Source organism: Malaclemys terrapin, chromosome 6 (genome assembly GCF_027887155.1).
Source record: "Malaclemys terrapin pileata isolate rMalTer1 chromosome 6, rMalTer1.hap1, whole genome shotgun sequence".
Taxonomy (NCBI): domain Eukaryota; kingdom Metazoa; phylum Chordata; order Testudines; family Emydidae; genus Malaclemys; species Malaclemys terrapin.
This window is the reverse complement of record NC_071510.1, coordinates 28281815-28302349: the sequence shown is the minus strand read 5'-3', so window position 1 is coordinate 28302349 and position 20535 is coordinate 28281815. Positions and strand designations below refer to the sequence as shown.

At 41.2% G+C, this 20535-nt stretch overlaps 1 protein-coding gene across 7 annotated transcripts in view; it reads left to right on the top strand.

The window, feature by feature from the left end:
* The first annotated feature begins 407 nt into the window (after window positions 1-407).
* FREM1 (FRAS1 related extracellular matrix 1) overlaps window positions 408-20535 on the top strand; it is a 105242-nt gene continuing 85114 nt past the window's right edge. For 5 of the 7 annotated variants that reach the window (XM_054032427.1, XM_054032430.1, XM_054032433.1 and 2 more), the window contains exons 1-2: window positions 408-699; window positions 18874-19380. In XM_054032427.1, coding sequence (XP_053888402.1) covers window positions 19150-19380 — 231 coding nt within the window. In that variant the 5' untranslated portion in view covers window positions 408-699; window positions 18874-19149. Of the gene's footprint in view, window positions 700-2464; window positions 2504-18873; window positions 19381-20535 lie in introns of all 7 variants that reach the window. The other 2 variants (XM_054032428.1, XM_054032429.1) reach the window with 2 other exon arrangements.

The following is a 20535-nucleotide window of genomic DNA, read 5'->3' as shown; positions in this document are numbered from 1 at the left end:
GGAAAGAATCTATTTTGTAGTAATCTAAACACATTACAATAATAATGTATTTGATTTTAATTTTACTAGCCATGCTGGCATGAGCTCAAGAGCTGCCTGGTTATCCTTTTATGGAGGCTATGTTCTAATCTGTATTTGAATAAAGACTTTTTCTTTTTCTTTAGTGGAGAAGGGGTTAGGGTGGAGAGATTTCTACCACAGCCATTTGCGATCAAGCTTTAGCACATAACTGATAGTGGAAAAACAAAATAGTCTAACAGAACCGGAGGTGGGGGGAGGGAAATGAACAGCCAGGAGCTCAGTTTTTCGTTCCAGCAGACTCAACTAGCAGAAGGGAAAGATCTGGGGCTCATTGCCAGAGAAACATTTCTTAGTGTAAACATTTGAAGGCATCTTTAGAATGCCCTTATCATAGGAAGCCCCGGAGCTTTTGTACTCTGGAAGTTTTCAAGTCAGCAGCAGCTTGGCAAGCAACTATGGCAAAGAGACTTTTTAATGTGGATTTTTAGTACAAAGAAAACTAAAACCAAGCTGACCAGAAAGACTGGAATTTCAGCTCTCTCTCTCGCCCCCTCATAGGATTTCTCTCTCTCTCTTTCTACAAGCCCTTTAAATCAGATTACTGGGTCAGTGACTTTCATTATCCCTCTTATACCAGTATCCTCTTGTCTTCAAGCTCCTGACGGAATATTGCTACCTGTAAGTACCGTCTCTGTGTCCTCCCTCTCCTATTGAATATATTGTTGTATGAATTGAATGCTGTAGCGTTTATGCTTGTAGTATTAGTTAGTGCCTTTACTGAATGTTGCAACAAGGCATACAGACAATATTTACAGTATTCAGGATGAAAGATTCATTCTAATTTAAGATGGAAAAGAGGCATTAAGTTTACCACTACCTTTAAAGATTAGAAGTGAAAGATTCCAAGTGAATCATATTATTTTAAAATGCATTTTTTTTTACTAATTGATATGTATTTCTAAACTGTCTTTATTCCACCACCAGCACACTAATAAAGCTTTATAATTTTATATTTTGTTACTTCCCTCTTAAAACTCCAGGGTTTGAATGTGTTGTTTAGCAAGGCTTCTTTGAATTTTCTTTTAAGTGAAACACAGTAAAAGAGAGAGAGATGTGGTACCAAAACCTGAACATGCTTTTAATATTAATAGAATTCAGAGTAAAGCCCTTCAGATAGATATATTTGCTTTAGCTGGGAGATTCTGTGTTTTTAAAGCGTATTTTAAGGATATACAGTATTTTATCTTGCAGTAGAAATCTGAGTTTTTTAATATTTTTTTTGTTTGTATTCATATAGCTGTCTTCTCTTGACCTGAATTCTACAGACATTGATTTGTAATATTTTAAGGAAGTGCTTTGCTCTGCTCTTTCTTTGCATTGATACAGAACTAATCTCCAACATTCAACTTTCTGGTTGTGTCTTGTTCAACTTCATTCTGTGTTGTGTTGAGATGCATTAATGAGCCAAGCTGCTGCTGATAATTACACAGTACATCCTGAAAGGAGTATTCAGAAAACGTTTTGGTATTTATGATCTGGGGAAGTCTATTAACTGAGCCAATTAACTGATTCAGTGCTGCATAATTTGCTAGGTGCAATGAGCAAAATGCATCTCCAGTGCTACCATGGACCTAATATGTCCATATGAAGCACTGGCACTTGACCGTGCTCTGCTGCTGCTGCAGCTGTGCTTAACTAGTGAAAGAGCTCATGGTCTGAATTCACTTGTCCTCTTTCTTCTCTCACTCATTCTAACAGTATCCACTAACGTCCATTGTAGTTAAGGCTCTGTCAGCATTTCCATTATGATCCTGCCCTAACATTTTTAAGGGTTTATGATGGGGAAGTTTTCACCCAGTACTCAAACATAGAATAAAAGCCTCTGCTCTAAAGTCTTCTTGTGATCTTAAGTAAAACCCTGTTTAGAAGTTAATTGAGTGCTCTGGGATTTAATACCAATTATATGAAGAAGTTGGTGGGTGCATGATCTCCACATGAAGACTGTAAAGCTGTTTAATTGCTTCCCTCCCCTGCCTATGTAAAAATAGCAACCCCTCTCTTAAGGATAAAATGTAATACAAGTAGCCTAGAAACCGATTACTTTCTTGTATGGGGTGAATTTCTGCCAGAATAAGGGAGATATTCTTGATGTTTAGGGAACTTTCCCAAAAAATGAATTCCCCACACTGTTATCCCCATTAGCTGACTATAGTGTATGGAATGACTGTATGCTGATGATATACAGCATTGCGGAGACTTGGTTTGGATTTTAATCCTATATCTGAGGCCTTTCAGCTTTGAGACTTTTTTTCTACTGTGGGGATTTCTGTTCTATGCAAAAATAGGCAAATAATGCAGCAAAAAGTATCCATGGATATTAATTTATTTTTAAATGAATACGCCTCAGTTGTGTTCATTAATACGTTGTATTCACTTTCTGCAGCAATTCAAGCGATCCAGTTTAATAGTCCACATGTTCACGGTAAGTGAATTTCAGCGTTTACACCAGATGTGAGCTCATCCAGTGCCGGGAAAAGAAACATTTGATCTGACCAATCACATCTAAGCAATACATTTAAAATAGTCATTTAAAGTAGTCATGACCAAATGGTCATTATTAGTTGACTGGTGAATAAACTAGAAGTGGTGCTCTGCTTGTGGATATCCCATGAGCAGAAAGAGAAGTTAAATTGTTCACTGAGAATTATTCACTCGGCTCTATTTACCATGATCAGTGATTCTGCAATAGCCTAATTTGCACAAGGATAACCTTCTCTCCTATATAGAGTTGTCTGTGGAACCAGTTATTGTAGGTAGGTGGTCTGTGCAGAACTGGATGGCAGCAGCTCCTTCACAATTTGTAACATGAGATCCTCTGAACGATTCATCTGCCTTTTATGCACCTAGGTGAAAAACCTGACTAGGCATAATGAAATGTTTTATTTTGTCTATAGCTGCCATTATTGTGATGCCTGCAGCAGAGTTTCAAATGGCTCTAAAAGCTGGCTGTGAAAATAAACGGCAGCTGTGTTCCATCTGATTTTCATATAAAAGTATTCTCCAGCTGCCTAGAGCCATCTTGTGAATACATGAAGTTGGCATAGTGGAGATTCACTATGCAAACATCTTGAACAGTGAAGAAATTTATTTATATATATAAAAGATAGATACATTGCTAAAGAATGATGCATTACACTTTTTTGTTCCCAAATTACCACATTTACCAGCCTGGAATAATTCTGATGGGCCCTTCCAAAAAAGATCAGCTTTAGAACACTTGAGTGTTAACAGTAGTGAGTATCCTGTAAAGGGAGGCAGTGTCGTCTAGTGGTTTGAGCAGGAAGTGAGCAAACCTGGGCTCTATTCCTGACTTTCCTACTGACTTACCGTGTGACCTTCAAGCAAGTAACTGCTCTGTGCTTCATTTTCTCCCACCCATGGAGTAGGAATAACAACTCTTTAAGTTTCTTTGCAAGCAATCTGAGGTTCTCAAATGAAAGATGCTTTATACATGCATAGTATTGTTGTTAATAATTGCACATTCTGATTGACCTACAGAGGTGAATGCATTATTTTAAACAATTATTTAGTCTCTTCAACCAGAATTACTTGCTTGAAGATCACACAGTAAGCACATAGCATGATTGTAAAAACCCAGAGTGCCCAATATCCCTCCCTCTTCATAAGAATTGCCAGCTTTACACAAAAGGAAGTGAGGGATCACACATGCTCCAGGATTTCATAGTCCTTTAGCATGTTGAAAGGCAATTCCAGAGTGTCACTTAGTTCTAAAACAGGGATACCAGCAAGACCAGTGGAGGGGCTACTTGCTTTTGTCGCCAAAAGTGAGGCATGGCCCACTCCCCTGGTGAGGGGACCAGAATAAGGCAAAATGAAGTCCCTACCCCATTTTCCCCCAGGTTACTCTTTCACCTCTTACCAGAGGACCTATAATTACATACAAGATATAGCTGGGGAGAGAGTAGTTAGGGGGAGGTTTTAACTGATTTTCAAACTTTCCAAAAAAGTTTGGTGGGTGATTGGGAAATGGGCAAAGATTTGGAAAGATTCCTATTTCTCCCAAACTGATTTGCTCATCCCTACAAATAACCTTCTACAATAACATTATGCTCCCATTTGAGGGCAGAGGAATTCAGTCAGTGTATAATTCCACACAGATTAAAAAAGATGAAGGGAGAATAATGTGGAAAGTAATATTTTACCGGTGACACCAATCAAATTCTCCCAGAAGCTGGAATATATAGTTTCCTTCAGACAGCTGTCAAGAAGATAAAACTATATATTTGTATATGGTATTCACATTAAGGGCCCCCCGATTCATAATGAATATATGTACCATGGGGGTATGACTGTTCAGAGAATGTTGCTTTCTATATGTGTAATGATTCTGAAAAACCAGCCAGGGAACCTGAATAAGAAAAGAGACCCAGTAAAATGGATTCATCTTTACATTCCCAGCTTCTTGTGAGTAAGCTGTTTCTCTGGGGTTAAATGAAATGAGGACAGAAACCTCCCAGTTACCTTTTGGTGGAAAATATTTACAGTGTCCGTGCAGTGCAATCCAGCAGTTAGAAATTAACTGTAGGGAGTCAAATGCATTAAAATGCAAGAGCTGATTTTAATTGTTGGTCTCTCCAATTATCTTTGGGATAATTCTCTTTTTAACAATGCAACTTCTATGTCTAAGTTTTAAAACTCTCTAACAGTATGAACAAATAAATGTAGCACTTTAAAGAGAAACAATGCACTAAAAGGAGCCGTGTGGAAGACAAAGTTGTTAGTCTCAGTCAGAAACTATGACCTACTTAATCACAATGCCCTTTTAACAATGCACTGTTGACTGTACGGGATGCTGTGTGTTTTTTTTTTAAGAGGACTGGGTTGTTTAGATAAAGTTTAAAGTATCTGTTCCTGATTTAGAGAACATTTTTTTCTTTCTATGTCTATCTTTTACAAAGTTCCAGGAGCTCTATTTGATGATAAAGGAATGGAGCACTGCTCTCTTAGGAAGAGTCCCATCCAGTCCTTGGAATCTCTCATTGTTGAAGTGGAAGAAATAAAAGGACTTTCAGGGCTTGTCTACACAGGGAAAAGCCCAGAATAGCTTATTGCTTAGTGGAATACTTATTGCTAAATAGCTATTCCGTGTTAGATCCCTGTCTGGATGCTCTTATTCTGCCCTTGGTGTGCTTTGAGAGGTTTTGGTTAATCCACTTCTGAAGCAGACTAAGCACTTTTAGTGCAGAATGAAAGTGTCCATACACTTGTGGAATAGCTATTGAGCTTTAAATTCACACATTTGCTATTTTGCAAAGCCTTCCCCGTGAATTCCCCATTTAGACCAGTCATTAGGCTTCAACAAGGGACATTGAGGTACCTACTGGAAAATACAGCCTTTCTTTCAAATTCTGTGATCCCTTCCTCTTTCCTTTCACTATTTCCCCCATGTCCTCCTTTTCTATCTCTCTTTCCCCTCCCACCCTCCATGCTGCATTCTGTTCTTTTATATATACTCTCCAGTATTGACAATGCTTCTTTCTTGGTAGAGCTGTCACCCCAGGCCCAGCAGGTTGTGGGTTTGAGTTCAACAATGGGATTTAAGCTCGTGTGCTTATTACTGACATTACAATGCAATAATACAAAGCTCAGTTATCCTTCAAATATGATATGTCCCCATTGCTATCTGGTGTCTGCCCTGGTAGAACTTTAAAGATCCTATGATGCTATGTATAACTTTAGTGTTCAGGCTAACGTTCCTTCTCTTGAACAGTCTAATGTCTTAGGCTTGTGTGAACTATTGCTGACTACACAACAGTTGTGGTATTATGTTGAGAACAATCAAGTCTGAAAATTAGTGACTTGAGAATGAATGCTGTCTGACGATTTCCCAATAAAAAATAAACTCAGGATACGTTTTTAAACACTCCACAGTGGAGACCCTTGAAAAAGTTCCCGTTGCTTTAGAAAAGCAATTATTATTTGTAGTTGGATGTCCTCAGTCACTGCTAGGATTGGGGAATTCCACAAACAATGAAGCAACCATATCTGTGTTTATCTTAGGGGAAATGGCAAGTTTTTAAGGGCAGCTGCTGTACATCTAACTTCATTAAACACATGAAGAGTGTGAGAAAGACTTTAATTGAAATGGGTTTGCCTCCCACTAGGACTACACATTATAAAACAAACAAATCCAAGTAAGTACAGTAGAGTATAATTGGCAACATGCCTTGGGAGAGGCCCAGAACCGAGCTATTACGGAAAGCAAATTCAGTTTCATCCTCAAATAGTGTAGCTTTGCCTGGGTGATGCATAATTTTTTTCAGGAGACATTTTCATGGTGGTATGTCAGGGTATGATATTCAGTAAATTGAATAATTCAACAAACATAAAACAAGTAAAGTGTGGATGAAACAGGGAATCATTGGCATTTTTGGTGTTGCCTGTCTGTTGTCATAACCCAGCCTTGTACTGATAAGCTGTAGTGCAAAAAGGGCAGGTCCTTTCCAACTCTAGGTTCTGTGATCTAGGTCAGAGTGGCAGTGGAGGGATATACAAGGAAGACCTGGATATATTGGATACAGTTTTCTGTCTTAGGGCTGTTTTCCCTGATTGAGAAAGAAGATTGCTGTGAAATAATAATTAAAGCCTCATGCACTGAAATACTTATTGTCCTTTGATTGTTAGCTATGTCAAGTAACATGCAGGAGTTACATACACAGATAAGGGCTATTTGAAAAGGGGGAAAAAAGAGGGGTATTGTTCTCTAGCATCACAAAATGCAGTGAAAAAACTATGCTAAGTATCTGGTTTCTGTATGGCCTCTAATCTGTGTTTTGTGGTGAATGGGACTAGAACATTAAACAACAACTGGCCAAAACCGAGCTTGTGTTAATTGCATGGTCTAAAGTGACAGCTACATAATTTAGAAGCTGAGTCCCCGCCTTTGCCCCTGGCTAAGTTTTAACTAGTGTAATAATCTTTTTCTTTCCTAAAGGAATTTTAGGACTTATTTTGTTTTTTAAATTTCTTTGTTTTTTCCAATAAGTTTTTTTCTACTACACATTAATCTTTCTTAATATTGTTCATTACAAATAAACCAAACCTACTTTCACCCTCTACCCACTCTCCCTCTCCCTTTAAAAAATACGATTGCTAAGTGAAAACTCCCAGGCACCCAGAGATTTTGTCACACACACTGCAGATCTTATGGCCTGATCCAACTCCCACTGATTTCAGTCCTCGGCAATTAAAGTTCTTTTGTAGGGTATTTTGTACTGTAATTGGGAGCCATTGGGCCTATTTCTGATGTTACTTATGGTGGGTTTTATACCAGTATAAATCCATGGAAGTCAATGGAGTTAGTCCTGATTTACATCAGATTAACTGTGATTAGAATCAGACCCATAGAATGCACAAAGTTTTCTGTACCATTCACAAGGCCTAAATAAGTAAGATCATGCAGGAATATTTCCTACAGATTCTTTTAAATTGCATATTGGTTATTTAAAGACTGTTTTAAATCCACAATCAAACAGCAGGATTTAAGGCATTTTTGGGCCAAATTCTTCCCTCAGAACAGGTGCTCAGCTCCTGTCGTCTTCAGTGAGAGTTGCACAGGTGTATCTGAGGGAAAGATTGAGCCTTATTAAGTTTCCATAACATACAAGTTTGGAAGGATACTATGATATTTCAGATACGCTTTTGTAGTGACTAGAATGTATATTTCTAGCAAAGCAACACCTGGTAGCATTTAAGAATGGCACAAATTTTTAGGAGCAGACTGTTTCAAAATAATGTTTGGGCTCCTGTTGATTTGAGACAAGGCATCCAGCTTTTCTGATGATTTTATGCACTGATTGCTCAAATGACTTGCAGTAATAATTCCCAGATTTAAAATTGGCCTTATTCTGAACAGAGAACATCAAGCTCAAGGCTCTCACTTTGATATCTTTCATTTTCATGCTTTTGTATAATGGAAAAGGATTCCTTATGTCCTTTCATTTTGCAGCCATGGTGTAAGTGTCTGAAAAAAACAAGGTTACCGCTCTTAAAGACTCAAAGAGACAGCATTGTAATGTACAAAAGGGTGACAATGGCAGGAACATCTGGAGTGTATGTGTGCACTGATATAAAAGCAGTGCCTGTGTAACCCACACACCCTTCTGGGTGTGGTGCTGTGTCCCATCTAGTGGCACCGAGACCACTTCGAGAGAGAGAGAGATAAAATGAGTGTGCTCTACAGCCTTAGCTAACAGCCAGTTCGCTTTTAGTTCATGTGGTAGAGGCTCATGCATTAAGCTCCCCAGGTTCAATCCCACCCACCAACAACTGGGGTCTATCAGTGTTTACACCTGCAGGTACAATTGGTTAAAAGAAGCCCATAACAGGCAGTGACAACATCATCCATCATTTCAAAGAGAAGAAGCCTCCTACCCCATACTCCTCCACACACTCTGCCCCTCACCCTCCCATAAAAAAGCCAAGTTCTTCACTCATATTTTCCAGGGGTAATGGGCTAAAACTGCCTAATTCTGATTAGCCCTCTTCCTACACACACACACTCCTTACTATTTGACACAGGGCAACTAATTCTGCATGAGAGCACATAAGAATGGCCATACTGGGTCAGACCAAAGGTCCATCTAGCCCAGTATCCTGTCATCTGACAGTGGCCAATGCCTGCTTCAGAGGGAAGGAACAGAACAGATAATCAGCAAGTGATCCATGCCCTGTTGTCCATTCCCAGCTTCTGGCAAATTTACCTGTGCCATTGCCCTGACTTTATGGAACAGTGTCCAGGAGCACAGACAATAGATCAGCTCACTCTTAGTCAGAGTCAAGAAGTACATGTAAGTATGATGTGGATGAAAGCAGCATTATGACCCAGACTCTGGAAATGCGTCTTATCTGGAGAGACAGTAGGGCTTTTCTCTTTTGCAGGCACACAGGCAGCACATAAAGTAAACAATAATGTTTCCAAACAATATCCGTTTTTAAATAATTCTCATAGTGCAGTCACACTGCCCAGGCTCTGATTCCATTATGTCTTGCAAGCTAAATAGTGTTGGGTTCTGTTAATATTTCCGGGGACACATCTATCAGTTCATCCCTGTATCTGATTGTATCTTGTCTGTGGATTAAAAGAAAAGTTTTCAGTGTGAACCAATGACCTGTTTGGTGTTAGGGAGCGCTGAGCTACTGGAGATGACATCAGTTGGGTCAGATGTAAACCTGAGGGCCTGACCCCTTGCAGTCATTGACAAAGTGCTACAGGATAGTTAATGTTCTAGTCAGACCCAAATATCAGTAATCATGTTCTTCCTCCCTAAACCCTCTGTGTCTTAAGAAATTGGCAGCTTATCTGTAACTGGGCAAAGGTTTAGAAGGTGAGAAGCAGTCCCAGTTCTATAGTAGCTGTGCCTCATTCATTCTGCATTGGCTTGCATAGATGAAACATTCTGTCTTTTGGCAGTCGATGCACAGCTTTAAATGTTGCAGCGTGGCAGCACTTGTGAATGGACAAAGTGCGGTAGGAAAGGCCATGCTAGAGCTGGCATTATCTCTTCAACTCCCTCTGCAGACTTCTGTCTTCAGCCTAGAAGTTTCTCCTCAGGACTGAAGCCAGGGAATTATCTCATTGCATTCCTTGACCTACCCCTCCCACTGCCAATGTCCTCTAGCAAGGTGAGAATACAGCAATAGGGAAGATCCCTAATAGTCTTCACTATAGGTACGTTTAATTGCTGTTTAGAGGCTGGGATGAGGTGTCATTCTAAGGATACCAGGATTACAGCTGATATACTCTAATAACTGGCACGGCAAGATACATGCCAAACTTCAACAACAGGTATCCAGACTAAATTGTTAGTAATATCCATTACCCATCTGTGTAGGGTAATTTAATTCCTAATCCTGCAGCCCCTTACTCAGGTGAGTTATCCCATTAAGGGTTTGAATGACTGGGCTCCTGGGCTGTAATTTCTTAGCTGTGGAGACTTTGTCACCTTTTATTTTTCCATAAAGCACCATGTACTGTAGAAACCATTCAGATTAGTAATTACATTGAAATCCAAAAAGATGTCCAGATGGATTAAGTAGCTGCTTAAATAAACTGCAAGTAAGTACATTTGGAGGTTTTTTTCCTTCAGAACAAGTTACAAATATATATAGTTATGAACAGAGAGAATATATTTCTATTCATGTCCTGAATAATTGCACTTATGATGGTGATTTATTTTTGTCCTGGGTTGCCCTTGTTTGTATGTGTTAGGAAATGCTGATTTGGAAACACCCGATGTAGGAACTCAGGAAGTGAAACACACCATCTACAATGCTAGCTGGCTACCCATGATTAAATAAAATGTTATATGGATTTTTTTCTTGAAGGGAAAATAAAATGTATTTTACAACATATAAACAGATCAGAACTTGAGTGTGAATCAAAGGACTTTGCCCCACTTTCCATCCTATAATTCAAGACATCCTAGAGCTTGCAAAGGAAATGTTTGTTTCAGCTGCCATCTAGGTGGGTGGTAGGAGGAGTTGTGTCTACCTGCCTCTGCTATGGGTGAAACTACAAGGAAGCTAGTAATGTAGACTATTGCATCCATAGTTTTGACAGAGTAACTTGCTCATTCACTGTGATCATTCATAAATCTTCACTGCATATATTTCAGGTTGGATTTTACATTCTGTAAATCAGGTGAGCCAGCATACATTACTGCAATGTGCTTTTGGTTTTGGTCTTTCTCAGAGTTAAATATTAGTTCACATTTGTAAAATCTGTTGTTTCCAAAGTTTTGAAGATATTTTTTCATGAAACTGTTAATCCTCTAATGATGTAACATGTGAAGAAAACCCTTCTAAGAAAAGGAAGACACTTGATTGACTTGCACTTATTGGGACATTTGGATAGAAAAAAGGTAGAATCATATGCCAAGTAATTTTCAGTGCCAGTATATAAAAGCTTGACCTTGTCATACTTAATATACAGCACAATTGAAATGCAGACAATTTAAAAATTCTTTGCAACAACATAAATCAATTTGTTCTCTAATCAGCTCAGCAAATTACTTGCCTTCTTGGAGTCAAAATCCAGACCAATTTTGAGTGAGTACAATTCTAGCAAAGCCAGTGGAGCTGTACTTATACTTGGTCTGAATTTGATGTGGTAATGATTTCTTATAACACCTTTTTAATCCAAAAAGATGCCAACATACTTTATAAATTAAGGCTGTAACAAATCTTTGCCAACTAAATTTTCACCATTATCATATGTTGGATACCACAGTCTCTTGGAACTTCACATCAATACTGGGCGTAGGATCATAGTAGGATCCTCCTACTATGAAAGCACAGAACTCCACCTCTTGAAATAAGAAGTAGTTCCATGCGAGCAGCGGCACCGGAGGCAGCAAACAGGGCGGCTAACAGGGGAGTTTGAGAGGGAGTTCTCATTGGAGGAGAAGGTACCTGTATTTGCATCTGTCCTGGGTGTTCCTGGGTGTTCTTGTGTGTTTGTTTGTTTTGGTTTGTAGGGGCCGGCAGGGGCTGGGTGCTGGGACGGACGCCGAGGCCTGAGCAGGGGGCGGGGCTGGGCTGATTAGGGGGCCCATAAAAGCGGCCGCCCACCCAGGCAGCGGCACAGCTGCGAGCAGCGGCACCGGAGGCAGCAAACAGGGCGGCTAACAGGGGAGTTTGAGAGGGAGTTTGCAGGGGGAGGTAAGGGGGGAGGCAGGAGGGCAAGGTGTGGTGTGTGCTCTGAGTCCACAGGCACCGTGAGCAGGGAGCCCAGCAGGCATGAGCCAAGCAGCAGCAGCAGACAGAATGCAGATGGCTGCATGTGGAAGCTGTGGTATGTATATGGTCCTAGCAGGGGAGCCGGAACACAGGTATGTGTGTATGAAGTGTCGCCTGATAGTGTTACTGGAGGAAAAGATTAAGGGGCTAGAGATGCAGGTAGATACCCTGGTGGAGTTTAGGCGGGGGTTTGAGCAGCTGATGGAGGACAGGCAAGGAGGGGCTGAAGGAGAACGCCCTGCGGCGCAGGTAGAGGCAGAGGAGGGTGATAGGGGAATGGAAGGGGGAGAGCATGGGAGGTGGAACCATGTGACTGTCAGAAGCAGGCCAAGGAAAAGAAGGGCCAGTGAGGGGGGAATAGAACTCAGGAATAGGTTCGAGTGTTTGGATAGCGAGGTGGAGGGGCAGCAGGTGGCGGCTGAAGGTGGGAGAGTGAGGAAGAAGAGAAGAGCGGCTAGTCCGAGAGAGAGAGGGGAGGAGTTGATGGAGACAGCACCAATTCTGGGCCCCGGGAGGATTCAGGAAGGCATAAGGGGGAGCATTAGGGAAGATAGGAACAGGCTCAGGTCAGGACTAGAGGGATTAGAGACTAGATTACTAGATGGCACTGTTGCCAGGCGAAGGCAGGTGTATGTAATTGGAGACTCATTACTGAGGAGATTGGACAGGCCTGTGACCAGGGTGGACCCGGAGAACAGAATGGTGTGCTGTCTCCCGGGCGCAAAGATACGCGATGTGGACCTGCGGTTGAAAAGGATCCTAAAAGGAGCAGGTAAGAACCCCTTGATAATCCTTCATGTAGGAACGAATGACACGGCTAGGTTCTCGTTAGAGAGAATCAAGGGAGATTATGCCAGGCTGGGGAAGACACTCAAGGAGATAGAGGCTCAGATTATCTTTAGTGGGATTCTGCCCGTTCCGAGGGAAGGGCAGCAAAGGGCTGATAGGATTGTGAGAATAAATACTTGGCTAAGGGAGTGGTGCTATAAGGAGGGCTTTGGGATGTATGGCCACTGGGAGGCTTTTGGGGACAGACACCTGTTCTCGCGGGATGGGCTTCACCTGAGTAGGGAAGGAAATAGACTTCTGGGAGGGAGGCTGGCTCATCTTATCAAAAGAGCTTTAAACTAGGAAGTTTGGGGAGAAGGTTGGGAGATGCACAGTTAATCTCCACGCCAGATTCAAGTATGGAAAAGGTGAGTAAAATGAGAGGAGACATAGCCGGGGAGACGAGATTGGACATAGGAAGGACAGGGGGGACGGGCGCAAGGAGGCCCGCAACATATAGTGCTACTAATGGGAGACAGGCTAAACGACATACATTAGGGTGTTTATACACCAATGCGAGAAGCCTAGGTAATAAAATGGAGGAATTGGAGCTCTTGGTCCAAGAGCTGAAACCGGATATCGTAGGAATAACAGAAACGTGGTGGAATGACGGTCACGACTGGAACGCAGGTATGGAGGGGTATACGCTGTTTAGGAAAGACCGGAACAAAGGTAAAGGTGGGGGGGTGGCATTGTATGTCAACAGTGAAATAAGCTGTAAAGAAATAATAGTGGATGGATTAGATAACACAGAGTCCGTCTGGGCAATACTCACACTGGGTAAAAGGACTACTAGAGCCTCTCCGGGGATAGTGCTTGGAGTGTGCTATAGACCGCCGGGATCGACCCAGGATATGGATAAGGAACTATTTAATGTGTTTAGAGAAGTAATTACTAATAGAAACTGTGTAATTATGGGGGACTTTAACTTCCCGGATATAGATTGGGGCACAAACGCTAGTAGTAATAATAGGGCTCAGATGTTCCTAGATGTGCTTGCTGATCAATTCCTTCATCAAGTGGTAGCTGAACCGACGAGGGGGGAGGCCACTTTAGATTTGATTCTGGTAAGCAGTGAGGACCTCGTTGAGGAAGTGCTAGTGGGGGACAATTTGGGCTCCAGTGATCATGAGCTAATTCGGTTTAAAATACATGGGAGGAGTAACAGAATTAAGTCAAAGACTAGGGTTTATAATTTTAAAAAGGCCAATTTTAACAAATTAAGGGGACTGGTAAGGGAAGTGGATTGGGCAAACGTATTAAGGGATCTAAAGGCAGAAGAAGCCTGGGATTACTTCAAGTTAAAGATGCATGAGCTGTCGGAGGCCTGCATTCCAAAAAAGGGAAAAAGATTACAAAGCAGGAGATTTAGACCGAGCTGGATGAGCGACCGACTCAAAGGGGTGATTAGGAAAAAACAGAAAGCGTACAAAGAGTGGAAGAGGGGAGGGATTAGTAAAGAAACTTACCTTAGTGAAGTCCGAGAATGTAGAGATAGAGTGAGAAAGGCCAAAGGCCGTGTAGAGTTGGACCTAGCGAGGGGAATTAAAAGCAATAGTAAGAGGTTTTACAGCCACATAAATAGGAAGAAAGCAAAGAAAGAGGAAGTGGGACCGCTGAAGACTATTGCCGGAGAGGAGATTAAAGACAATCTAGGCATGGCGCAATATCTCAATGAATATTTTGCATCGGTGTTTAATGAGGCCAATGAAGGTATTAGGGATACTAGCACCACTACAGAGGGGCATTCGGGATGGGGGATTACCGTATTCGAGGTAGAAACAAAACTTGATTGCCTTAATGGGGCTAAGTCGGGAGGACCGGACGATCTTCATCCGAGAATATTGAAGGAATTGGCGCGGGAAATAGCAGGCCCGTTAGCGATAATATTTAATGAATCTGTAAATTCGGGGGTGGTCCCGTTAGACTGGAGAATAGCTAATGTGGTTCCTATTTTCAAGAAAGGGAAAAAAAGTGATCCGGGTAACTACAGGCCTGTTAGTTTAACATCTGTAGTGTGCAAGGTGTTAGAGAAAATTCTGAAAGAGAAACTAGTTGAGGACCTGGAGGTTAGTGGCAATTGCGATAAATTACAACATGGTTTTACGAAGGGCAGATCGTGCCAAACGAATCTGATCTCCTTCTTTGAGAAAGTAACGGACTTATTAGATAAGGGAAATGCGGTGGACCTAATATACCTGGATTTCAGTAAAGCGTTTGATACAGTACCCCATGAGGAACTATTGGTTAAACTGAAAAACATGGGGATCGATATGAAAAGCCAGAGGTGGATAAGGAATTGGTTAATGGGGAGAATGCAGCGGGTCGTATTAAAGGGTGAACTGTCGGGTTGGAGGGAGGTTACTAGTGGAGTGCCTCAAGGTTCGGTTTTGGGACCCATTTTATTTAATCTATTTATAACTGACCTCGGGACCGATTGCAGGAGTGGGCTGATAAAGTTTGCGGATGATACGAAGGTGGGAGGCGTTGTAAATTCGGAGGAGGATAGGGATATTCTGCAGGGAGACTTGAATGAGCTTGTGAATTGGAGTATCAGAAATAGGATGAAATTTAATAGTAAAAAGTGTAAGGTAATGCATTTGGGGATGACTAATAACAATTTTAGTTACAAGATGGGGACGCATTGGTTAGAAGTAACGGAAGAGGAGAAGGACCTAGGGGTCCTCGTAGACCGCAGGATGACTATGAGTCGACAATGCGACGTGGCGGTGAAAAAAGCCAATGCTGTCTTGGGATGCATTAGGCGAGGTATATCTAGTAGGGATAAGGAGGTCCTGCTCCCGTTGTACAAGGCGCTGGTGAGACCTCACTTGGAGTACTGTGTGCAGTTCTGGTCTCCCATGTTTAAAAAAGATGAACTCAAACTGGAACGGGTGCAGAGAAGGGCCACTAGGATGATCAGAGGAATGGAAAACCTGTCGTATGAAAAGAGACTAGAGGAGCTTGGGTTGTTTAGTCTGACAAAGCGAAGGCTGAGGGGGGATATGATTGCTATCTTTAAATATATTAGAGGGATTAATACAAGGGAGGGAGAAGAATTATTCCAGCTTAGTACTAATGTGGATACGAGAACGAATGGATATAAACTGGCCGTGGGGAAGTTCAGGCTTGAAATTAGACGAAGGTTTTTGACCGTCAGAGGGGTGAAATATTGGAACGGCCTTCCGAGGGAAACGGTGGGGGCGACGGACCTGTCTGGTTTTAAGATTAAGTTAGATAAATTTATGGAGGGAATGGTTTAATGGTAAAACATAGTAGTCAAGGAAAACCAAACAATGGTAGGTAAATCGTATAATGGCTGACAGGGGTCAGGCTGGTGACTCTTGCCTATATGCTCGGGGTCTGACTGATCGCCATTTTTGGGGTCGGGAAGGAATTTTCCTCCAGGGCAGATTGGCCGAGCCTCTGGAGGTTTTTCGCCTTCCTCCGCAGCATGGGGCAGGGATCTCTAGCAGGAGGGTCTCTGCCGATTGAAGTCACCTAAAACAGGATTGGGGACTTCAACAGCAGAGTCCAGGGAAGGGGTAGGGACGGTTTTATGGCCTGCAGCATGCAGGGGGTCAGACTAGATGATCATAATGGTCCCTTCTGACCTTAAAGTCTATGAGTCTATGAGTCTATGAGAATTGCTAGCTATATAGGGCCTATGACACACAGCTGAGCAGTCTGATTTCATCCAATTAAGGATAGTACACATTAACTAATTACTGACAATGTACCTACTGCGCCACTGATTGGACTCGGCAGACAAATACTGTAGAGCACACGGGATGCAACGTTTGAAGTACAGTAGGAGGAGGAGGCTCATCAGCTCATTAGCTGTTATCATGGTTCTCACTATTATGTGGGGAAATGGCGCCGAACCATATTGTAGTGATGGGACACAGCAGAGAAGAAATATATTTGGAATCTGTTTCTGTCCTCAGGCAGGTCCACAGCCAGTCACATGTTTGTATACAAGCTTATCTTTGTATGGGTTATGGAGGTGGGTAGGGGCATATCCTTGGTGCTTCCTACCCACATTCTTATTCAGACTTGACCAGGTTGGAGAATGTGTGGAGTTGGAATACAAAATGGGGAAGGGGTAGAAGGACCTGATGCTATATTTATCGCGTAGAGGATTTTAAGGCACTTCAAAAGATAGATGGGAGTTCGTATAAAATCTGTTTCCTATTGTTCATCAGTCTGTTCTCCAAGAGAGTAGAAGTGGCTGCTGGTGATGTGACTGGTATATTTTGTCCAGGGATTTAGTGGGGGGTGACTGTTAATTTATTTGTTAGTTTTCAATCTTGACAACTTCCCTAAAAAGCAGATCTCATATCTGACAGAGAGTTTCGAGGAGAGGTGAAGTGAATAAGCAGGTTGTTAGCCAAGAGTGAAAGCTTAAGTTCATGGTTGGCACTTTTTACTTCTTCAGTAAATGAAGATGATCAGAGGGCAATGGGTAGGGACTCAGTGACCAATGCATACAATTATAGGACTAATGAAAAACTCTGACTGTCCCTCTTGCAAGTTTAAAGTTTAAACTCTGTTTAGTTTAAAGTTCTTAGCCAGTTCTGTCATAGTTGGATTTTGCTGAAATAGTCTGCCCCATGCATATAATTTAAGACCCAAACTGAAAGCTTCTAGGGTTGCAAATATATATTAAAACAAACAAAACCAAACCCCACCACCCTATGTCTTCTCTGAGTTGAGGTTTAGAGGGCCCGATTACTTAATCATGTGCCTGATATTAAGAATGTGAGTAGTTCCATTGAGGTCACAAATGCTTAAAGCTAGGCACATGCTTAAGTGCCTTGCTGAACTGAGGCCAAAGTGAGCGGTTCAGTCTTGTGGTATTGTAGGAAGTAAATAATGTTTAACAATTTCCTACAACTACTGTTGGCTGCTCAATAAAATATAAAGCCAGACTGATCAGTATTGTGGGGAGCAGTTGGGCCAGTCTACTGGGAAACACTTTAGCAAGGACTTAACTGTTGACATTAAGGAAGGACGTGAGGCAATGAGAGGTCCGCAGTTCTGGATTTTTATCGTTTTGGTAGCAGTACAATTTTCATTACTTTGGACATTCTGTATAAATAAGGGGTGAGAGTATTAGAAAATTTCTCATAGAAACTTAAGGAATCTCTGTCAGAACCTGTAGCTTTACCATCATGGAGATGTTTAAGAGCTTATCTGATTTATTTAAAATACTGTCATTCTCTAAACTCTGTGAAACATCTTTGATTAGTGTGGGAAATTTTAACTTCTGCTTTCAGGTGTTAAGGAGATGAGGGTCAACTAAGCACCTAGTTAGATAGATGTACTTTTTTTTCCTAAGAAGAGTACGGCTGCTTTTTAAAAAGGTCCTTCATTTATAAATGTGTCATTCAAAGAACCACAGGCAAAATAAACTTACTGGTACTCAGTTTATCCACCTCAGAAGGATGAAGATTAACTCTAACTAAGAGCTTTAAGAGACATCAAGTAATTTTTATTTCCTATTGTTTGTTTTCACTGACATATTTGAAAATAATTATTTTTCCCTACAGATATTTCCCTTTTCCATTGATAGTTTGATAGTGTCTACCCCTTCTCAGTTTTGACAGGAGCAGCAACAACAATTTTAATGTTGTAATGCAACATCATGCCCTGTACTTATGTTCATGCTCCAGTTAACCTGCTATGACAGAGCCAGTGGAGGGAGAATAAAGCGTTGGGTCTTGGTAGGGTCTATTAAATTGGAGCCTAGAGATTTTTTTTCAACATATCATTGCAATACAGTAGTAGATTTAACAAACAGACTGCTGCTCCCCCCTTCATTCAGATGTATTGAATCTGGAGAACTATTTCTATCTCCATTTGGAACTTACTTAGCTATTGTCTTGATACACCAGTCAGACTGGAATCCAGTTCAGTCTCTCATAGCTATGTTGGCGCCGCAGTGCTAACAGTAGTAAAGAGTAGTTGTATATACGATTCTATACATACTTCAGATTTAGTGTGTATGTATGTTTACTTCAAGTCAGCGGGAACAACTCGGAATTCATATAAAGAGCAGATTTGTTGAGTGAATTGGTGCCATTTTTAAATAGTTCATTTTTTGACATGAACTGAAGTTGTGGGGCTGATGAAAAATCTCTTTGCCTGTCTTTTCAATAGATGCTCACTGCTTCATGCCATTTTTCCCTCTATCTTTTGCAGGATTAGCAGACATTTAAAGCACTCTGAAAGCACATCCATCATTTTGGTCACGATTGATCAACGAGTTTTATTAACGTCCAAGAACACTTTGAAAGCCGCCCTTGTCCAAATTTCAATCACAAGGGCACATCTTAATAGAAAACATAGAGTACGTTATTGCCTGCGACTAAAGTTGTTTCCCTTGATTATATGGTGAAACTCTGCTGGAGAACGAAGAGAAGACCTCTTTTGTTTAGGACTTTTACTAGTTGAAGGGAACTGGATTTCCCTAATAATATGAAGCGTTTTGAGAATAGCTGTCTGTTTCCACTGCTCGCTGTTATCCTGAGATGCGTCTGCTCCTCCTTTATCAGTGTCAACCTTGGGGTGAAAGTGATGAAGGGTCAGTCTGTCTTCCTGTCAGAAGATGACCTGCAGTTTTCCATCCCCAGAGAGAAAGATGCTTGCAAAGTGGAAGTTGTGATTAATGAGCCAATAACACAGAGGGTTGGGAAACTAACTCCACAGGTATGTGGGATCAGAATTTTACTGCACTGTTGTCTTTGGTAGTGTATGTATGCATGTGTGTCTTAAAGGACGTGAAATACTTTTATTGTAAGGAACAGTCATCTGAAAGGGTGGGATAGTAATTAACAGGCATAGTAATACACTGCCTTTGTGAGTGAGATTTAATTTTTTATTAAAAATAGCTGGTTGGATGAGAATTATATCCCTAGTGCTGAAAACATTTCGTTCATGAATACAGTAACACCTGCACATGAAGGTGGAGGTGACCAGTATCTGGTTTCCACTGTGATTAACTAAATCAGCAGCTCTTTCAAAACTTTGTTAGGAGCCAGTGTATAGTCTACCAGCTGCTTGTTTGTGTTTAGTGAGGGTAACCAGTGTCCTTAGGGCAATGCATAAAAGGCTAAAACTCTTTACATTTTAGTCACGCAGTCACTACATTGGGAGCAATTAAAAGGTAATCATCACATACATTAAGCACATTGCATATAGTGTTATTTGTTCTGCTTCTCAACGACCAGATTACTAACAGATGGGAAATATATAAAAGGATTTTGTTTTCTCTTTAAATGTCTAATATGTAGCAACATCAAAGTGTACTTCATGTACACCTTTCATCTAATCTTTCTGGTAAATTCCATCATCTGAGTTTATTAGAAAGAAGCTATTGGTAGTAATAAGCCTGGACAAACTGGCACTGATAAAAGATGAATAGACGCAAAACAAACCATAATCAAACCTTATTTCCCCCCAAGATTTGAAAAGGTAGGGTTAACTTTAATATATGCAGTCTAATATATGTATAATCTTCTCCTTGCTTTCTGGTTTTGCAAGCAGAAGTATCAAACTACCCAGAGTAAATCTCTTTCTTGAAGTATCTGTGGGCTGGATAACAATTTTTTCACACCAGAGTTGCTTATCTAAACTGATTTGAGAGTTACATTTTGCCTCCAAGAGCCTGTTCATGTGCAGACTGTAAGGGCAAAGGAAGAAGGCTGGAGTAGTGGTGCTGGGGTATTACTCCTGTACGTGGTGTTCCTACTACAGCTTCTTTGTGCCACTCGGGTGACTCAAAGGAGTTGTAGAACTGGTTTAACTGCTCAGGGAGGATTCCCCCAGTGCGGGAAAATCCCTGTGTGGTTCAGAGACCCTGAA